At 39.4% G+C, this 22,678-nt stretch overlaps 1 protein-coding gene across 5 annotated transcripts in view; it reads left to right on the top strand.

Moving 5' to 3' along the window:
• NHSL1 (NHS like 1) overlaps positions 1–22,678 on the top strand; it is a 274,952-nt gene that overhangs the window by 182,029 nt on the left and 70,245 nt on the right. For all 5 annotated transcript variants that reach the window (XM_057302599.2, XM_063605470.1, XM_008953046.4 and 2 more), the window contains exon 2: positions 19,832–19,984. In XM_057302599.2, coding sequence (XP_057158582.2) covers positions 19,832–19,984 — 153 coding nt within the window. The remainder of the gene's footprint in view (positions 1–19,831; positions 19,985–22,678) is intronic.

Raw genomic sequence — 22,678 nt, 5'->3', positions numbered from 1 at the left:
AAGCTGAACACCCAGGCATGGCTCTCTCAGCTGGCCAAAGGAGCTGTTATCTCTGCCGCAGTCAAAGCTGGCACCCAGGTTTTGACTCCACGCCCACACTCCGTCAGCTGTGTACCTTACCAGCAAAATGATCACTACATGCCTTGCTTCCCACCTCCATGAAAGTAGGGATGGCACACTGAGACTTCAGTTACCTCAACAGTCAGACTTAGCAGCAGAAACAGCCGAAGCCGCAGGAGCATGGAAATGAGGACTTGTATCATCAGTCATGTGCATCTGCTTTGCAAATGCTAGGCCGGCTGCTGAGGCCCCTGTGTCAAAGAGTCTGGGAAATGTGGTTTCCAACTCCCAGCCTCTCATTGTGGTGCACTGGACAAGGAGGTGGCTTGCCTGGGACTGTGAGAGACGGCGTGCGCCATCATGACACACACACACTCAGTATTCCCAACTCCAGACGATTCACTGTCTTCTTTATGCCCTCTTGTTGAGTTGGAATGTGTTTCATATCCGTTTTCCTCTAGCAAACGTTTACCTACCCATCCAGGCCTAGCTCACATGTCACCTGCTATGTCAAGTTTTCCCCGATACTATTAACTTCCAGCCGTTAGAGTTATGCACTTCCTAATTTAAAATGTACCTTATTCCCATTTTATTGAATTCTGTCTTCTTTCCAATAGAATGCCTGATGGACAAGAAATAGATAGTTTATTTCTTTATTGCATCATTTGATCAACTAACTTACTGGCATCTCCAAAGCCAATATGGCCCAGTTCCTGTCCTCCAGGAGCACAGCTCCTAGCAGGGAAGACAAATGAGCACAATTATGGAGCGGATAAGCCATAAATAAGTGAAAAATCCACTCTCCTGGGGAGAGGATGTGAAAGACTAAAAAGTCAGAGAAGGCTTCATAAGAGAAAGTTGTCTTTGTTTTGGTATCTCTGGTGCCTAGAGTATTGTTTGGTGTGTTGAGTCCTTAATGAATGAGATGAGGCTGAAGATGAATGAACTGATTTCTGTGAATGAACTTTTGTCTCCAGTTACAAGCTCCCTGCCGATCTGAGTGGCTGCAGATATTTTACAGTGGTCTCCTGTTAGCCTCAGTTTTTGCTTCTCGTGGTTTCAGTTACCCATGGTCAACTGAGATCTGAAAATATTAAGTAGAAAATTTTAGAAATAATAATACATAAGTTTTGAATTGTGTGCTGTTGTGAGAAGTGTGGTGAACTCTCTCACCCTCCTGCCCCATCCTGCCCAGGATGTGGTCAGCTGATCCACACTGTAGACACTGCCTGCCCGTCAGTCACAGTTATCAGATCTGTCGTGGTATCTCATCATGTAGACACTTTTTTTTTTTAAATCTTACGTCCTCAGAAGAAGGGTGAATTCAGTACAATAAGATTTTTGTTGTTGTTGTTGTGTGAGACAGGGTCTTGCGTTGTCGCCCAGGCTGGAATGCCGTGGTGTGACCACAGCCCACTGCAGGCTCGAACTTCTGGGCTCAAGCTATCCTCCCACTTCAGCCTCCCGAGTAGCTGGAACCACAGGTGTGAGCCACTACATCTGGCTGATTTGTATTTTTTATTTTTTGTAGAGACAGAGTCTCCCTATGTTCCCCAGGCTGGTCTTGAACTCCTAGGCTCAAGCCATCCACCTGCCTCGGCCTCCTAAAGTGCTGAGATTGCAGGAGTGAGCCACCATGCCTGGCCACAATAAGTTATTTTGAGAGAGTGAAAAAGAGAGAGGGAGACCACATCCACATAACTTTTACTGTAGTATACTGTTGTCATTGTTCTGTTTTATTATTGTTAATCTCTTACTGTGCCTAATTTATAAATGAAACTTTATCGTGGATATGTATGTGTAGGAATAAATGTAGCATATGTAGGGTTTGGTACCATCTGTGGTTTTAGGCATCCACTGGAAGTCTTAGAGTGTATTCCTTGTGGATAAGGGAGAACTACTGTATTTTTTTTAACATCCTAAGAATAAAGTTTGTTTTGTTTGTTTGTTTGTTTTGAGATGGAGTCTTGCTCTGTCACCCAGGCTGGAGTGCAGTGGCGTGATCTCGGCTCACTGCAACCCCCTCCTCCCGGGTTCAAGCAATTCTTCTGCCTCAGCCTCCTGAGTACCTGGCACTACAGGTGCTCACCACCACGCCCGGCTAATTTTTGTTATTTTTAGTAGAGACAGGGTTTCACCATGTTGGTCAGGCTGGTCTCGAACTCCTGACCTCAGGTGATCCGCCCGCCTTGGCCTCCCAAAGTGCTGAGATTACAGGCGTGAGCCACCATGCCTGGCCAAGAATAAAGTCTTTAGAGTTGGTAATGTAAACTGTTTCTTTTCCTGCTGTATTAAATTCATTCATTTAATAAAATAATATGAATTGCATGCCCACAGTGTATCAAACCTGGCACTGGGCACCTTGTTGCTGTAGGTTCAGTGAGCCATGGCCTCTGTATCATGGTCCAGATCATGTGTTTAGTGGGAGATTGGACAAATTAGTCATTGAACAAATCACTACAAGTAGTAGTGATATAGAAGAAAAGTATAGGTTTTGATGAAAGTGAACAGTAGGAGGTCTAAATAGAGTCCAATTCAGACCTTGAAGAAATGGCAAATTAATCTGAGACCCGAAGGATGATGGGAAGAGAGTGGGTAAAAGGCCAACCCACTGGCCCTCTGTCTCTTTACACAGCAACTAAGATAACTCTTGCTTCTTCCTTTACCCACCAGCCCCTGTAATCATTTGATTGCCAAAATATCTGGTATTCAAGAAAATAAAATCCAATTTCAACACACAGGGAAATTTTCAAAAAGTTACCCATCCCAGCTACTTGGGAGGCCGAAGCAGGAGGATTGCTTGAGCACAGGAGTTGGAGACTGTGGTGAACTGGGATCTGCACTCCAGCCTGGGTGACAGAGTGAGACCCTGTCTCTGGAAAAAGAAAAAAAAAGTTACTTACATTCATGGATAAATGTTAGGTTTATTCATAAATGTGTGGACGTTTTTGTTTAGTATTTGCAAGGTGTTTCTTAAGGAAAATTTTCATAGAGGTTAGAAAATTATGGCACTATGTGACAAGAATGCTTTAAAGTTTGTCAGGCTCTTTTCCTTCCCAACCCATTTCTATGAATGTTACCTGTTGTCCCATTGTATCCATTTTCACAACAGCTGGTTTTGCATGGCACCGAGGTTGGCACTGTGCAAAGTGAAGGGCATGGAGTTGGCTCTGGCCCTCCAGGAGCTTCCAGAAATATCAGAGGGGGTGTCTGCTGTGTGTAGAACACATAGCACATCAAGTACGAATTTTAAATGAACATGTTAGTTTAGGTCTGGGTAACTGATGGCAGAGCACGAACAGATTGAGGGTAGGTGCATTTTATTAGGAAACCAGGAGGAAAAAACACATTAGTTGTGGAGAAGGGAGGTAACACTGGGGAAAACCCCATCTAGACAGGGCAGGCTGAGGGGAATTAGTGATTCCTCCTTTGATCACTGTGGGAATCTTCTGAAACCTTTCTCTCGCCATTTGCATAGACCTGAGAAGAATTTGCAGGCAAGGGCTGAAAGCGGTCGTCTGCCCCAAGACTTCTTAATGATCCCCTTTGCCACTGTGATGTTTTTAGGACATTCTACACATTTTGTTTCTCTCTGAATGAAGCATTCACGTTGCCATTGAACACATCTAGTTTGGGGTGCATTCTAAGTCGAATTATACAAGAAGCTATTTGTGGCATTCAGCAGCTGCAGAAAGAAGAGGCTGGGGTTTTTTTTTTTTTTTTTCTTTTTTGGTGTCGGGGGATGTTAAAAACAATTCAAGTAAAGCTAGAAAGTTCAGAATATAGAGTTATCCTGTTGACGAGCAGTTAGAATTGTATTAACGAAGAAGAAGAGGGAGGTTACTGAGCAAAGAAGTGAATTTTATCCTATTTTAACATGGGACATCGTGCCGGAACGAGTTCTCCATAGATGCTCTGGGATTTATTTTGATAATGAATGTAATATATTGTCTGGAGTCTGTGACCGATTCCTCTTTCCCGTGGGGTGCAGTTGGTGAGTATCTCTCTTCAGAAAGCAGTTGTAATAAGATAATTAAATTTGTCTGATTAAAAATGATTGTGCATAAACATTAAGCATGGGAAAGTGCAGGTATTTTAAAACTGCCCTCAGCAGCCTAAATGTATACTTAATTAAATATGGTTTGCTAATGAGAATTGATTGTGGCAGCTTTATTTAAACTTGTTTTATCACATAATGATTTATATGCATTGCAGCACACAAAGAGATAGGTGTTTCAGATGAGGTGATACAAGTGGATCCATCTGACTCTTCTGAGAGCTGCTATGCAATTTTAGAGAAGTTTGGAAAAACTACTTGGCGTTGGAAGACCCTGTTTATTTTCTCCCTCAGATGTCTTACTTTCCAAGACAGGATCTCGCTCTGTTGCCCAGGCTGGAGTGCGGTGGAGCAATCTCGGCTCACTGCAACCTTGGCTTCCTAGGCAGCTAGGATTACAGGCAGGCGTGTGCCACTGTGCTCTGCTAATTTTTGTATTTTTTGTAGAGACGGGTTTTTGCCATGTTGCCCAGGCTGGTCTTGAACTACTGGGCTCAAGTCATCTGCCCACCTTGGCTTTCTAAAGTGCTGTTATTACAGGCGTCAGCCACTTTGCCTGGCCTATTATTTTTCTTTTACTAGTTCCAGGAAGACATCGATGTCTTCATTGTTGGTCAAATTCTTATAGTGGCTGGGCGTGGTGGCTCATGCCTGTAATCCCAGCACTTTGGGAGGCTGTGGCAGGCAGATCACTTGAGCCCAGGAGTTGGAGACCAGCATGGGCAACACTGGGAGACCCCATAGACCTACTTTCTTCAAAACGCACTCACACACACATACACACTCTCTCTCTCACACACACACATACACACACACACACTCTCTTTCTCTCTCTCAGTGGTTTTTTATCTACCTCAGCTTTTTTCTTTAGTAAAAAACAAACTTTGGACCAAATTATGAAATCTCCATACCTGCCTTTACAATGCCAAGCTTCAGTTTTGGCTGCAAGTTAAAAATATTGTTAGGTACACGAGGAAGCCTGCTGATCTTAGTCCTTCCAAATATGATTTTATTTGCTAAGATATGAAGAATTCCATTGTTATTTTTCTGCTTTCTGTTCCAAGCCTCCATGATGCTGATGAAGAAGAGCTAAGCGTATCATTTTTACAAAGTCAGTGCCATTTACCTAGAATTAGCATTATCGTTTCGCTTCCTGGTTGATTTTTTTCTCAGATTCTGTGTGGGCCAAATTATGTGGGATCTGCAATCAATGCACCTTCCTTCCCTTCCATCTGTGCCCAATTATATTGCCCTCTAATAACAGGGAATACCCAGAAGCCTGGAGGTACTTCTGTGGCATCAAGTCAGAAATCTACATTGTGACATCCTTGCTTTAGAAATACCAGGGTACTAGAATTTAGAGATACTAAACAATATGTCTCCATACAATGATTGATGTTTTTGTTCTTGTCCCTTGCCTTTATTTGATGTTTACTTATTAAAAATGGTCTTTTCAATATGAATTGAAAGAAAAATCAGTGAACGAATATGAAAAATTGAGGTTATAGGAAGGTTTTTATTTACTTTAAAAGTCTTTGGCTAACTGACATTAATGGAAGTTCTGTACTTTCTAGGTGAATTCAAATATCATCTTAGGTCAGGCTGAGCTGCTTTGCTCTTATGCCTCACTTCTGCCATAATTCTAAAACCCTTGTAGCACTCATGCTTCATAAGAACCTGTGATTTTGCTGTTTGGAGAATTTTGCTGCCGTGTATTCTGTAGTTTAGGACAATGAAAAAAATGTTTTGAAAAGATCCAACACTAATCAAATAAAATATTATCCTCATTTAGAGTAACCTTTACCATTATTAGAAAACCAAGTACAGCTGGAGACTTAACTATAGGTCTTGCTGTTGGTTCATCAGCAAACCAAAATGGTCTAATTTGTCTCATTACCATTTTGCATGTGAACCAGCTGTCCTCTTAACAAAAGCAGTTGAGCACACCAGCCGATTAATTGTAGCATTCATCTTAACCATATGTGAAACAATATTAGAAATCACAGGAAACTGAGAAAAGAAAAACTGAACAGCCAGTTAATCTTCAGAACACAAGTTCACAGCGATTGTTTCATGGCTTACTAAATAATTAACTCTATCCTTTTTCTCTAAATCTTTATACTTATTGATTATTAATTGGGAAGAAGTTAGGCAGTGATAAATCTGATTTGCCTTCAGTCATTTTAGGTTGTATTTTGTATTCTTGGACAGAGTGATTTCAGAATCTTCATCAGTCCAAATGAAAACACTTTTGGATTCCTTTGTGTAAGGCTTTACCTTTTGGTTATAAATTGATGTAAATTTTTTTCTTAGCCCTGTTATTCAGTTAAACACAGCTGCCCCCTTATTGATTTAGAAATGTTTTGTATAACTCAGGGGTACTTCCTTAATGTAGGCTTGGTTGCAGTCACTAGGTGGTTTATGAATATTCACAAATCTTTTTGAAGGTGTGATGTCAATGTTGTCCGAATTGAGGCTCAAAAGGGCACAGGGATCATAGAATATGTCTTTCTCTGGTGAAGGAAGACAAGGATATTCTTTTGAGACTTGACCATGAATGAGAGCATGTTGTCTTCTGTAAATGACAGCTGAGGGAATCATTTTCATGCACCAGTGTGTCGTTGAGTGTCATGGTGTCCCCTGTAGGTGGCGACCTTCTACTTTATTTTGTCAGTTTCTCCTGGTAGTCTTTATTAGGAAGTCTTCCTTTGCTCTCATTTTTTTCTACGTAAAAAATTCCTTTCCAGTATAGATTCTTTGTAGGTTTTGCCACACCATCAATCAAGCAGGTTCTTGATATTATCCAATTTTAAAAATACGAGGGAGCTCAGAGTATAAAGCACTTAGCTAATCACAATTCTTTTAAATTAGATCTCTATGATCATCATAGTATACTTTGACTTTTCATTCCACAATGAGATTTTCTTCCCTGAAGATTTTAGAAGAAAGGTTGCATCAATTTTTTTTTATAAAATTTCGATTCATTGTTTGAATTATTGTAAATGTATGATTATATTAAGTATAAATAGCACAGGAAATAAATTTTAATTTCTAAGTGATTGAAAAGTATTCTCTAAGATGTTCTAGATCCTTTATAGGCATTCAGAAAATGTGTTTTGAATGACTGAATTGGGAAAGGCCAAGTGAGTTAACTTTACAGTTGAGTTCATCAATATGTAGCTCTACTTATATACATTATTTCTCTCCTGAAATGAGCCTTTATATACCTAGTATAGCCTTTGAGAATGAATTCGATGAATTTGTATTACTTGGGTAGATGGATTAGGGCTGTATAACATGTCACAAAGAATAATTGGTTCAAGTATAAGAGGTTACAGTTAATGAAATTATTTTCTTTCTGCAAGAAAGGCATAGCTCACTTTGGGGGAAGTTATCCTTGAAATAAAGTGACATATTTTTGAAATAAAGAGTGACAGTCTGTCAAGGAATGCTTCTTAAGAAAGGTTAACATTTGAATTATAACTTGAAAAATGAATAGAGGTATGCCAAGTGGATAAGTGGAGGATCAAGCATCTCAGGCAGATTAATAGCATGTGCAAAGGCATAGAGGTGGAAAGAGTGTGGACAGTGGGATCCCTCACCTCACTGGCCCTTACTGAAGGCAGCAAGTAGCACATCGAATTGAAAACTGGACCACAAGATGGGGTATCAGTACAGATGCTGGGTGGCCCTGTGATCACTGCAGGTCACTTATTTGTAAAATTGTCTTAAATGTTCCTTATGACTTTCTTCAGCTCTAACTTTCTAGGGGCCTATGAAATCTCCCTTTTTTGATTTGCCTGTGCTATTTCCATTCTCACCAATAATTCCAACATCAGTACCCATCCCTTTCACAAAGCTCTACCATGTTAGCCCGACCTCATTTCTAACATCTCAGGACAGTCTCTGGATGATCCCAGCCATGCACTAGAGCGACTTTGCAGCCTTCCATTCCTGCAGGCGTGGTTGAACTTTGAATGCTGTGTCAGCAGGGCTCCCTTTGTGTTTTGGACTTTTGATTTGGGTTTCTTTTTTTCATAGCATGTTTTCTGTCTGCCTCGCCTTTCGTTTGTTCAACATTTGTCACATGAATATTGTGGCTTGGCTAAACCAGTCACAGTGATAGCAGATGTTTAGAAATTGACCAAGCCGATGGCAGCAATGATATTGGATTAAATTATTAACTAGGATCCACAGCAGAAGCCTTTAGCTTCAGCACATGCAGAGTAAAGGGTGTTTCCTAGCATCAAAATTAACTGGCAAAGTGGATGCCAGATCAAGTTTCTTCTAAAGAATTGATACATTATCATCTCCTAAGGTTCCCCTTTCCGTCCCCAACCACTCCCCCAACCCCATAATTGATGAAGAGAGAGATTTCCATTTGTCTTTTTTTCAGTATGTCATATGTTTCATCATTAAAGATTAATTCAGAAACAGAAGAAAGAAAAGGTCATTGTACCCATGAGATTCTAGAATATTGGTGATTTTTAACATGCTTTTGTGAAATAACATTCGTGGGACAGTTAAAATAACTCTTCATGAGTATCTGTTATCAGATTCCTGTTTTCATTCTGTGGACAGTATCTCTGCATTACCTTTTAAATGTGTATGTGTTTCTGTTTACCTCATTATGCAACTGTAAAAATTGAGAGCATAAGTGTAAGATCACACCCAGTGTCTATTCAATTTTTTCCACTTATCTGTAAAAGACTTTATAGCTTGTTTATCCAAAACTAGCATCCCATCCAGAATCATGCTGTGATGTTCTTTAAATCTCTTCTAATCTGGCACATTCCCATTATTAGTAGTAGTAGTAGTGTTAATTATTTGATAAGTTATTGGAGAGGCCAGATCAGCATAATGTCCCACTTTAAGTTAAGACTGATTGCTTTTGCTTTTTCTTCCAGCTCTTTTATTTCCTATAACCTGGGATAATTTAACCTGTCAAAAAAAACTTTGGTTTACCATAGGTGATGTTTATACTTGGTATTTCATCACATCAGTGGACATAACATATCAGTTGCCCACCATTAGTGTTTGCTGGATTAGGGAGATGCCTGGCCGGTTCTTCCACTGTGTGGCTGCTCTAATATTCCTCTTACATGGCAGCTCTTCAGTAGGGAGTTAAAACTGACAAAGAAAGATAGAAGGTTCAAATACCTAAGATTTAGACTACTAAGAAATGAACAGTAGTAATCTGTAAGAAAAATGCCGGATGCAAAAAAATTAGAGATTCTTAAGGCACAAGTGACCAATTCATCTTTTGGTTTGTTTCTAGTCAAAATAAATGCCCAGCAGCAGGAACTTTATAAGTCCACTCAATTTGTCTTGATTAATCTTAAGTAGTTTTTTTAATCTGCCATATCAAATAAAGTGATTTTTAACATTATAAATTATAATTGTATTAACTTTTACTGTAGATTTTTGAAAATTCCTTTAATAATGTCAACTGTTGAAGAATAAATCTTTATTACTAACCAATGGTTCTTCTTCCAGCTACTCCTATCAAACTCTTACTATTCTATGACCTTAGATAAGTTTTTAAAATTGTACTTTAAGATTTCCAGATTAACCAAATACAAGATGCCCACTTACATTTAAATGTCAGAGAAACAATGAATTATATTTTAGCATAAGTATATCCCATTCAATATTTGGGACATAGTATATTTAAAGATTATTTTTTATCTATCTGGAATTCAACTTTATTTGGACATCATATGTTTTATCTGGCAGCCCTATTTTTAAAAGTTGCCGTTTTATTTACACATTTATTGACTGTATTAATTTACCTGCCTGTGTTACTAGTTTGCTTTGCAGCTTCAATAATTCAGTAATAATTGTTTGAATAATAATTCAAAACTGTTATTTTGCTAGACAAGAATTACAGACTGTACATAATTGCTCTCAATGTGAAACTATTCATAAAAACAGGAAACATAATTCTTACCTTCAAGAGTTAACATAGGAAGATTTTGTTCCTTAATAAACAGGATAGGCCTAAATTATCTTTATCTATTGGTAAAACATTATGAATGTTTATTAAGTAGATGATGTAAATTTTTAGAAATGTCTAAAATCCCTTACTACTCTGTACATTTTATTTTATTGGCCCAGAAGGCATGGGTTGTGCTTTCTGCTGTGATGTTTTCCAATGTTTCAATGAGTCTGAAAAGCATAAGAATGAATGGGTGTGTCTATAGATTTAAAAACCGTATTTGAAGTATTTTAACCATGCATAAAGATGACATCTAAATTACCTTAGTCATATACAGTCTTCTATGCTAGATGTTAAACTTGATTTTTAAAAACACCCTAAAATGAATTAACAATCAGTAAAAGCACCATTTATAGATAAGGTTGCCCTGAAAAATTTTCTATTTGAAGAGCTAAATTCCTTTGGGAAGCATTTCAGACGGTCATTTAATACACAGCCCTGAGCAGAACTCTATTATGTCTGACTTTTATTTCCCCTTTCTCCTCTTCAGGTTGGAAGGAAATAATGATCTTTAATGATTGTATATTTCATATTCTTTTTTTTTTTTTTTGAAATGGAGTCTAGCTCTGTCGCCCAGGCTGATGCAGTGGCACAATCTCAGCTCACTGCAACCTCCACCTCCCAGGTTCAAGTGATTCTCCTGCCTCAGCCTCCCAAGTAGCTGGGACTACAGGCACGTGCCACCGCACCTGGCTAATTTTTTGTATTTTTAGCAGAGACGGGGTTTCACCATTTTAGCCAGGATGGTCTCGATCTCCTGACCTTGTGATCTGCCTATCTTGGCCTCCCAAAGTGCTGAGATTACAGGCATGAGTCACCATGCCCAGCCCCTGTTTCATTTTCAATTGCTCAAAGATTCAAATTTTATCTAATTCGAAATGCGTACGTATGATATAAACATGGCTCATTTCTGCATAAACTCCTGTGTACAATATTTGAAAATGACCCTTTTTAGTCAATATTGTTTAACAGTACTTGTGAAAAAGTTTTTGGATTCCAAATAAAGACTTTCAGTACCTCAACTGCATTTGATACACTGAGGAGGGCCTGTGGGTTTGTGTAAATAGGGATGGGGGCGGGGATGGGCAAGGCTATGTCTATGAGTTCTAGAAGCTGTAGACAGCTCTGCTCTTAAGAAGCTTTTAGGTTTAGACATATAATCTTTGGCCTTCATAAAAATAATGAGGGTGTACTTTAAGATCGTACTAAAGATAAAAGCATGGGTCGTAACAGAGTCATTTATTTAAGTGGCCAAGGTTTAATTTTTTGAACTTTATACTTTAGGTTTATTTGGTTCCTGAAACATTTTACAGGTGGTGAAACATAGGCTGATAAAACCAAGTTGTTCTAGAGAAAGAAAGTTATTCTGAGCTGAGAATGAATTCTGACCTCTTCACCTTTTGTGTGGATTGTGGCACCATTTTCTCTCCCCGCCTCTGGTCAATCCTATTCAAACCTACTTGTCATTTGACACCAGAGTTCTAGTTAAAATGCAGCACTGGCCCTACAGGTTCCCCTCTGATCCTCCATCAGGGACCCTCTTGCCCACCACCTACCATTCACCCACGGTGGCAAGCAAGACTCTGCGGGCCTGCCCTGCCTCTCTCCATCTTCCCCACCACCTTTCCCCACAGGGCTGTCCCATGAGCTTTCACCGAAGTTTCAGCATGTCTCCCCACATCCCAGGTCTGGGCTTTACCCAAGAGTCTCTTCTCTGTACTCTAATAGCAGGTGGTCCTTTAAATGAGGTGGATGTGTGTTATCATTTTACTTAGGAACTTCACCATCATCTCTCTCTCGCTAGACTTAATCTTTATATCATCATTTTTATCTGTGTGGGTGTGTCTTTTCCACTAGACTGTGAACTTCCAAAGGTCAATGATCATGTGTGATTAATTTTTAACCTGGACACCTAACACAAGGCAGCGAATACGTTCTCTCTCTCTTTCTCTCTCTCTCTCTTTCTTTTAAGAGACAAGGTCTCATTCTGTCACCCAGGCTGGAGTGCAGTGGTATGATCATAGCTCACTGCAACCTCAAACTTCTGGGCTTAAGCAATCTTCCTGCCTCAGCTTCCTGAGTAGCTAGGACTACAGGCATGAACCACACACTGGGCTAATATTTTTTTGTATTTTTGGGGGGATAGGGTCTCTCTGGCTTGCCTAGGTTGGTATTGAACACCTGGCCTCAAGCAGTCCTCCTGCCTCAGCCTCCCAAAGCTCTGGGATTACAGGTGTGAGCCATTACATCCAGCCTCAGTTTTTTCTTTTTTAACTGGGGATTAAATTTACCTGTCTGGTTCATGGAGGAAAAAAAAAAGATGATAGTCCTAATAGATGTAAAAATAGTTCCTGAGAAACAGTTTGGGGGGGAAAGCAGATTGTCTCAAATTAGATATGTTGAACTTGAGATAATGTGAAATCTGAGTAGAGGTTAGCAAATGGAACTGAGGGCAGAGAAATGGAAGATAATAGAAATGAAGGTTGAGCTGGATGTTTAAAGGCAGTAGCTTAAGCCATGGGCCAGCCGTCTTTTTCTCTTAAAGGTCCAGGTAGTAAATATTTTCAGTTTTGAGGACCATATAGTCTTAGTCGTAGCCGGTCAACCCTGCTGTTACAACCCAAGAGCAGCCTTAGACAATATTTCAACAAATATTTGAACAAATGGGTGTGGTGGTGTTCCATTACAACTTTATTATTGGACATTGACATTTGAATTTCATGTACTTTTCACGTTATGAAATATTCTTCTTCTTTTACTTTAAAAAAATCATTTAATGGCTGGATTTGGCCAAAGGGTCATAATTTGCTGACTTCTGCTCTATACTAACAAAACCATTCAAGTTTCAAGGGGAAATAAGTAAATAGCGTAGGACAAAGGCTTAAGGACTAGATCTTTGAAGCTTGTTTAGACTTTGTTGGAATTTGGAGAAGGAGCCATCATATGCAGGAGAGGAACTGGTGTGTTGCAGTGTCAGTGAAGAGGATCAAGAGCTGGGTGGTTGGAAGTATATGATTAAGAAGATCATTAGGAAGGTGAGGAGAAAGAAAAACACCATTAGTAGGAGTCAGAAATTCACCTATGACCACTGAGAATTTTTTAAAAATTGAAATAAAATCTTAGACAATAGAAAAGATAGTATGTGGATATAAATTGGAAGCAGGGGGTATAGAGCAATTACTCAAGGTGTTGGCAGTTTAAGTCAGAGACAAGTAGGAAGACAGCTGTGGGGTCTGCTACACTGATTCCCTTGCATGAAAGCGTGGCCCTTTATTAAGCAGAAGGCTGCTAAGCTATCTCTTGAGATTTTATTCATTGATTTAACATACACTTACATAGTTTACATACCAGGTACTGTTCTAAGGAGTTTATCAATAATAACTCTTAGTTCTCATCATGACCTGGTGATATAAACACTGTTGTTATCCCGTTTTACAGATGAGCAAACCAAGGCATGGAGGGGTCACTCCTCTAGTCAGTGGCTGGTAACCTGGGTAGGATGGTTCCAGAGGGGGACTGCTTTTCGCTATTATGCATTAGTGTCAAGTTTTTCATGTCTAGTTCATTAGAACATTTCTTTTTCTTTTTTTGCCCTGTGCAATGGGCCTTGCTTGTAATCCAAACACTTTGGGAGGCTGAGGTGGGAGGATTGCTGGAGGCCAGGAGTTTGAGAACAGCCGGGCAACATAGTACCCTATCTTTACAAAAACTTTTTTTTTTTTCGCCACTGTCATATATGGCTGAAGTTGGCATCAGAAATACCATGGATATGTATCTTTTCTGTTGCACGTATAAACTGAACAATTAAAAAATACACTTCCGGAAGAATACGGCTCTTCCATCAACCACAGCATTGAGGCATGCAAATTATATGATGAAAACATTTCCCTGTGCTCATGCTTATATCAAGGATGTAAACTAAGAGCTGGCAATTGATTGGGGAAACTTTCTAATTAATAAGCGCTTTTGAAATACAACTTAATATAGAACGCAAGAAATGTGATAGTTTATTTGGTTTATTTCCTGAAGATCTGGATTTTATGGTGTTACGTGGCAGTGTGGAATAATGCACAGAGGATGAGACATCCTAGGATGCTGGGATGGAAGCCTGCCTTCTCCCCCAGGTTTATCACTTACTCGTGTGTAACCAAGTACAGTTGGCTTTCCATATCCGCGGGTTGCACTTCCGTGGATTCAAGCAACCATGGAGCAAAAATATTTGGGGAAAAAACCACAATAAAAGTAATGCAGCAATAAAAAAATACATATTTTTAAACCAATACAGCATAACAACTACTTACATAGCATTTACATTGTATTAGGTACTATAAGTAATGTAGAGAAGATTTAAAGTATAATGGAAGATGTGCATAGGTTGCATGCAAATACTGCAGTATTTTATATCAGGGACTGGAGCATCCAAGGATTTTTGTATCCAAGGGGCATCCTGGAATGGATACAGAGGAACAACTGTGGCCACTTTATATCACACTTAATATTGAGTGAGAAAGGAAATTACTCCATGCAAGATTCTTCCTACAGTTCATTTTCTGAGAGGAAAGAGCACTTCTCTGGTCCTGGGGGATGGAAATGTGTCTCACAGCCTGAGGAATCTCTCTCTCTCTTTAAAATGAGAGCCAGTGAGATTCGTTACACAGTTTTGTTTTCTTGCCATTGCCTCCTTCAAGGTTTTGCTCAAATCTCACCTTTTCACGAGGACCACCCTGACTCCTACGATCCTGCAGCCTGGCCACCCTCAAACCCCCTTTTATGTTGCTCAACTTTTTTATTTTGTCTATTGCACTCAACTCCTTCTAATATACCATAAAATTGTAGTTTAGTGTCAAATAATTTAAGCTCCATGAGGGCAGGGATCTCACCTATTTTGTCCAATGATGCATCCCAACTAAATGAAAGAGTAGCAGTTAGCATCGGTGCCTGGTATTTATCTTTCTGATGGACGAATCTATATTCAGATGCCATTGTTGAGCACATGGAAAGCTACATGCTATGGAAGATTGAGCATAATCAGGGTTTCTTGAAAGAACAATTTCTGTTTTCACTGGACCTTTGCATGGTGACACTTAACCTCAAACACTTGTGGATTGTGCATATGAGTGTTTTTGCCCACAACTCTCCTTGTGTCTAATGCAATGAGCAGAGCGAGGTCACTCTTGCAGATAAATTTGTTTTCCAAAGGGGAACTTTGCCCGCTAATTTAAGGCAGCCACATAATCTGACTTACAGGCTCAGTCGTTTCTCATTTGCCATCTGGCAATTTAATTACTTTAAAATAAAGCTATATATAGAATGAAATAACACAAATTGGAAATCTGTGATAATATGTATGATAAGATGGTAACATTTCTATGTGTTCTTTTGTTTTGTTGTTGTTGAAAAAATAAAGGGCATAAAAAGACCTGAGAAGGAATCATTTCAAAGCTTTCCCTAGACAGAGCCCCTTATATAAATTTTATTCTTTGACTAAGAGCCTTTGTTATAAACTAAATGTTTTGAATTAGTGGATTATTACATTTTTCCATTGAGTTATAAGTCTGGCCCAAAGCTATGAAATAAGAGGTTGTCTAAATTGTTTCAAAAGTGTTTGGCCATGAAGTGGAACTGGGCTGTGATGTGAGGAAGATTCTTTTCCTTTTTCCCTTGTCATAGTATTTCCGGATCTATAGTCTCCTCTTTTTTCCTATCCCTTTACCCCTGGAATATGTTTTTTCAGTGCCTTCTTATACTCTGTTTCTGATTTCTCTGTCTCTGCTTGTGCTTCCCTAGTTCTCTGTGGTTAATTGCCAATGGGCAAAAGAACCAGCGCTCTGGATGGTAGATTCAAGTTAAAGAGTAACTCAGATAATGTTTGTTTGAGACAACATTGAGGGAAGGGCGATTATGGAATTCTGAAAACCAGGAGCCTAAGTGACAATTACATATAAAATAAAGATTAAAATGATTAGGGTACTTTATCTAATTTATCATTTGGAGTGGGGAAGTTGTATTTTTTTTGGTGGATTTTTTTTTTCTTGATTGTTGTGGCAGCTAGATGCAAATAAGATCATGCTTTGGAACACACAATGCTGATTCTCAATCACTGGCAAAGAAGGGTGAGAAGACAGAGCATCCTAATTTGCACAAAAATGCAACCAAGTCATCATTTGCAGCTCCTTGGAGATTCTATTCTAAAGTTTTACTGCTTGTACAAGTTCCTTTGGTATCGGAGGCAGAGCCTGGGGCGTGGTTGGGAAACAATAGTTTGGTTTTTTTACCCCCTAAATCAGTTCAAATCCCTTATACCCTGAATTAACTGGAATTGCTCTCAGACTTGGCAGCTCCTGTAAAAGATCTGGGTGTTCATAGGGGCCTAATGAAATGGGGAACACATTTGTTTCATCTTGACTTCCGTAGAGGAAAGTCTGCGCTATTTTTGTGGGCTCAGAGAGGAGGAACTTCTGATCTGTTGGAGAGAAAACTGAATGAATGGGCACTGAGGCAGAAAGCCTGATGTGGCTGTCATGCAAATAAGAACCGTGATTGGCTTTCTCTTTCTTTCAGCGCACGATGTCACTGGCTGCTCTCAGCCTTAAAGATTAGGTTTCAGTAGGAGTTTTTCAGGTTCAAGGACTGTTAATGGTTTGTAACTGCCTGACAATAAGCTCAACCTCAGTTACATCAGCCTGGGCAGATGTCTAAGGATATGAGACCGGGGGAAGAAAAAGTTAGAATCTGTAGCAGAAGGACGAAGCTTGCCACCTGCCTACTGGGCTGAGCTTTTAATGTGATTTACATTTCTAAGCTCTATGTAGGTGCCCTGGAAATGGTGGTCTTCATTAATGCAAAGATTAAGTCTTTAATTAAACTTTTTAAGAAGAAAAGTAAGTAGTTCCTTTTCTCTCTACTACCTATTGTGTGCATATGTTTCCATATGTGTATATGTCCCTGTGTGTCTGTGTGTGTGTGTGTCCATGTGTGTGTTTTAGGTCCTTCGTTCTTTTGTGTGAAGAAATTAGAGTGTGAAACAGCGTAATAGGCATGAGTTAAACTCTACTGTATACCAGGTTGTTTAAATACCTCAGACTTTTGTAACTCTAGGACAGTATTATGTGATCTTAGCATGTCTTATTTATTTATGATTGGGGTTTTAAGTGAATTCACTTCTTTTGTGCTTTTCAAAAGAAGTCCTTTGAAGAGGGGGGAAATTCTTGTACTTAATTTATGTTTCCCTTGATATCAAGTATATGATTTTTTTATTCTTTGGCTAAATATGCAGCTGAGGTAAGGGAGCCTCTGTGTAATGTATCACATATTTCTGGTGGAGATAATCCCCTGAAACTCCCTGGCACTCTTTGTTGTGTGTTTAAGAGCTCGAGCACAAACTGTCTAGACTGATCAGTGATTGTTGTAAGGTACAGAACTTTTGTGGTGTGGCTTTATTGTGTACTTACCATTGACTTACATTTCTTTAATGTAGGTGCTTCTTCATTCTCTTGAAAATAATAATTTTTATAACTACTTGGCTTTGTTTTTACATAGTCGGTGGTTTATTTTATTTTAGTTTAGTTTAGTGTTTGGACCAGTGACTTATACTGGATAAATGAACATGGGTAGGGGCATTGGTAAGAGGAGCTTTGGAGAAAGCTACAAAGAGCAGCACGGTGGGCTGATTTTCTGCAGCTCCTTGCTAAAGGCTGCCTTTGGATGAACAGATTAAAAGTGGCCCTGGCGAGAGTGAGGAACACCAGGGGAAGAGACTTTTTCATAGGAGCCAGTTGGTAGCTGTGCAGTGGGGCCGATGGTGCGATTGATGGTGCAGACACGAATGCCATTACTTGGATTTGATTTGAAATTGTCGAATAGGAAAAGTTTCCATTTTCAATAGTTTCTAACTCTGAAGTATGGTTACTCAGTCTTTAAAATAAACGGACATCAGCACAAAACACTGTGATGAACTCTGGCTACACTTTGGGGGGACATATGGTGAGTTTGGCCCAATGCTAGATTCTTCTGAAACACAAATGAGAGTTAAGTCAGGTCTTTGTGGATTTTGTGTATTAAGATTGATAGTTGTATGCACCATGCAAAACATTTGCTCAACAAGAGTTTACATGAAATACTAGGTGCCAGATTCACATACTGCTTTTGTCAAATACTAAGCAGAAAGCACAATGGACATTTCTGTTTTTAACTTGATATCTAGTTCTCAATGTTTATTTTCTCATTTAGCAACTTACGGAGAAGGTGGGGTCCTTTTGAAAATGAGTTATCCTGTTCAGATTCATAAGATTGTAAAATTTAGTAGCTGCAGAAAAGATGGTATGTGAGATGAGCGCTAGCGTGTGGCCCAGGTTTACAAGAGACAGTGACAGTTCGAAGTTTGGGGCCTCGTTAGAATAATTTTTACTGTTCCTGCCACAACCATGTTTTACCTGAGTTATTTCTTGAGCTAAGTACTTTATGTATATTGGTTCATTTGATCTTTAGAGTAGCCCTAATAACTGTGCTATAGAGTATGTTTAGTGAATTTTAGATATGCTCAAATGGATTTAATAGTTTATGCGTGTGTTCTCACGTTACTTTGAGAGTTCATTTTATGGTCTAGTTTCCAGGTACATGTTATGTTGGGGACATGGATACACCCAGTGTGAACTCTATAGCATAGATCAGAGTCAGGAAGACTTGCTCCTCACTCACAATTCATGTATCTGCTGGCTTTACAGGGGTTAGACTTGCTACCTCAAGCAAATGCCTCAGCACAAGGACTTTCTCCAATACCTTTCTGGGTTACATGGCAGGTATATAGAAAGTATTAAAACATTGTTGATGAATTTGTTTTGGTGCTGTCGGCCTCATTTTGGGCTCCACTGATGCCCCAACTTAGCTTGTGTTGTCAGGAAAAATGAACTAGAGAGGTCTCAAGCCTCCGAGGATTTAAAGAAAAATTATTGTAGAGATTTATCTTAGTCTCAGGATTTTACCTGTTATTTTGTCCTCTAATGTCTTGGTCTCTTCTGTGCTGGGAAAATTTAGTTGAATTGGATTGTGTTGGGAAGAGTCAATTGCATTGTAATTTAAAAAATGTTTAATATAAAAGGGTTTCATGAAAGCAAGAAATGCAGAGAGAATTTTGTAACACAAATGGGTCTCCACATGTATTAGCTATGTCATTTACATGTAAATTGAATGTTTACGCTTAATTTTTAAAAAATGTAATTGAGTTTATAACAGTGATGCTCTTTAAATAATGCTGTAGAGGGAGAATATTTGTTATAAACCTCCTGGTAGGAAATTCATTTCTATCAGGACAGTCTAGCATTTACTGTTGCGATGGCATTATACAGTTGAGTAACTGCTATTTGTTGTGTGTGTGCGAGGGGGGTTAAGTAGGAATTGGAGGTCTCTATCAATTCTGTCAGATGTTTTCAAACATTGGAGTAAAGGGAGGACCTAAAATGCTGGGAAGCAGTTAACTGAGCAAATGATTCTATGAAAACATTGTTTGGAGGGTGGACACTTTCAGCTTTTCCTTTATAAGTAAAACACTGTGGGCAAGACCCCTGGAATCTAACATTAAAACTAATTTAGGATTTGCTCCATTGCTCCCTTGCTGGCCCTTACCCGTGGAGGTGTTAGACATGGAAACACATCATGATGTAATGAACTCGTAGCCAATGAAGTTGACACCTGAATGTATTCTATCTTTTTTTCTATAGCTGTTTCCAACCTAGATGAGGAAAGCCGATGGACAGTCCACTACACTGCCCCGTGGCACCAGCAGGAGAATGTGTTCCTTCCCACCACAAGACCCCCCTGCGTTGAGGACCTGCACCGCCAAGCCAAGCTCAACCTCAAATCAGTACTGAGGGGTAAGATGGCATCCTCTGTGAGCTTATTTTCTTGGGTTACTGGCTGCTGAGAGCATAAATTTGATATCTATTTATAAAACCAGCTCTACTTTTATTGAATGTATAGTATGCTACGTCTTCATACGATATCATAAATACAACCTAATACATGCTGATATGGTTTGGCTGTGTCCCCACCCAAATCTCATCTTGAATTGTAGCTCCCATCATTCTCCTGTGTTGTAGGAGGGACCCAGTGGGAGATAATTGAATCATGGGGCCAATTTCCCCCATACTGTTCTCATGGTAGTGAATAACTCTCATGAAATCTGATGGTTTTATAAGGGGACACCCCTTTTGCTTGGCTGTCAATTCTCTCTTGTCTGCCGCCATATAAGACGTGCCTTTCACCTTCCGCCATGATTGTGCGGCCTCCCCAGCCATGTGGAACTGTGAGTCCATTAAACCTCTTTTTCTTTATAAATTTCCCAGTCTTGGGTATATCTTTTTCAGCAGTGTGAAAATGGGATAATACACATGCCTAAGATGTTCTGGTCTCTGCAGAAACTTGCCTATTGGCAGATATGCAAATCTGTTTCCAGGAGCCCACACCTTCTTAGAAACACTTTAGCATGTTTAAACCGCCAGTGTTAATTTGATCCAAATAAACCACTGCTGACGTGGGCAGTTTTGCCACTGTCTTTTTAAAACCATTGTAAGTATTCAAAACCAATTTGTTTTTTTGAACACACTTGTTTGTTCTGTTTAGTTCAAGCTGGCTGGAAAAAGGACCTATATATAGACTTTGAAGACATGCTAAATGGTTTGATTTATCAGAACTGGGGTATCACCCAACTGGGCTCCTCTGAGCCTAGGTTCTGCCAGCAGATGAGCAAGGTATACTTGGTCAAGTAGAAAATATAGGAAGAGTGTATTCCTATATCTAGTTTAAAATTCTCATTTTTACTTCAATTTATTGTGGTTTGTTTTTCTTAATGAGATGGAGTCTCACTCTGTCACCCAGGCTGGAGTGCAGTGGCGTGATCTCGGCTCACTGCAACCTCCACCTCCCAGGTTTGAGCCATTCTCCTGCCTCAGCCTTCTGAGTAGCTGGGATTACAGGAGTGCATCACCACACCTGGCTAATTTTTGTATTTTTAGTAGAGATGGGGTTTCACCACTTTGCCCAGGCTAGTCTGAAACTCCTGACCTCATGTGATCCACCCACCTCAGCCTCCCAACATGCTATACAGGCATGAGCCACTGCACCCGGCCCAATTTATTGTTGATGTTAAAAAGTAAATGTGTGGCAAGGAGGGCAGCCTAAAGGTGATAAAGAAGGAAAGTAGTTCTTCAAAGAGGAAGGAGTGACTTGTAAAATTCAGAGATTTTTTCTTAGTACAACAAACCAAACTTCTTATTCTACCAGATGCTGCTCCTACCAGACTTCTCCTACCATGCAGTATTTGGGACATTAGTATACCAAAGAAGTATTTGTTATTTATCTGAAATGTAATTTAACTGGGGCTCCTGTATTTTATCTAATTGTGGAAGACTTGACTTTGGGAGAAATTCTGTCATTGATTCAAGGAAAGTCTAGAAAAATAATTTTATCTTGTATGTCAGTCACTTATGAAGTGATTCATTCTTTAATGTACCACCACTATGATGACTGATAACATTTATTAAACACTTAACTCTAATGCCAGATACTGTTCTAAGCCCACTGAATGTATTATCTCATCTAATTTTCCCAGTGATCCTACTGCTTACTGTTACTGTTGCAGATGGAAAATTGGAAGCACAACGATTAGAAACTTTCCCAAGATCTCCAAGTTAATTAGCAGTAGGACCAGGATTTAAACTTGGACAGTCTGAGGCTGTGGAGCTCATATTCTTAACTGCTACACTATACTGCCTTTAACAATGATTTATTTATTGGGAATCTGTTATTCTGGCAGAAGTGCAGAGTACAAAGGCAGGGTCCTAGCTCTCAAACACAATGTGGAAAATACTGAGGAGACAAACTAAAAATTGCTGTATGGGAATTAAAGAGGGCAGATAACTTGTGCTTGGAGAGAGAAAGAATAGCTATCCATAGGTTCACCATAGATTTGGTGTTCTGAACAGAACTGTGCAGACATTTCAGATCATGGTTCTATTTTTTGTTCCTTTAATCTTTTGTAATGCTTAGATTATCTAATGTATCTTCCAGTATCTTGTATCTCATAGCTTTGCTATTGGACTATCCAGAAATGAGGGCATTGTTGGTTTCCCTTTTTATTTAGCCTGAGTAACCTCTGTCTTTAGTGACTTCAGTCCTAAATAAGAAGAATGGCATTCGTTTGGTTCGTTTGTAAATGGCCTTGGAGTTGTGCTTTGAGCTTTGTTGCTGTCATAATATTGGTCCCTTAATGTACCTAAATCCAACCAAAGTTTCTTCTAGATCCCTTTACTTCCTTGTGATTTATCTTTAGTAAATTGTGACCAGGAACTTCTCTACTTATAGTTCACCTTCCTCCACCAAATTACTAATAAGAATGTCAAATGGCACCGTTCCCAGGACAAATCCCTGAGGCAATGCCTCGTTAGCATTTCTCTGCCCAGCTCCTAAGCAACAGAGCACTACATGGTCTGGCTTGTAGAAAACGCTTTCGTGAAGGTATGTGTGAGTTTGAATATTCAGGCTCGACTGTTTTTGATCACTCTCCAGGA

This window comes from Pan paniscus, chromosome 5, assembly GCF_029289425.2.
Source record: "Pan paniscus chromosome 5, NHGRI_mPanPan1-v2.0_pri, whole genome shotgun sequence".
NCBI lineage: Eukaryota > Metazoa > Chordata > Mammalia > Primates > Hominidae > Pan > Pan paniscus.
The sequence above is the reverse complement of the archived record's forward strand: the minus strand, read 5'-3'. Positions and strand labels throughout refer to the sequence as shown.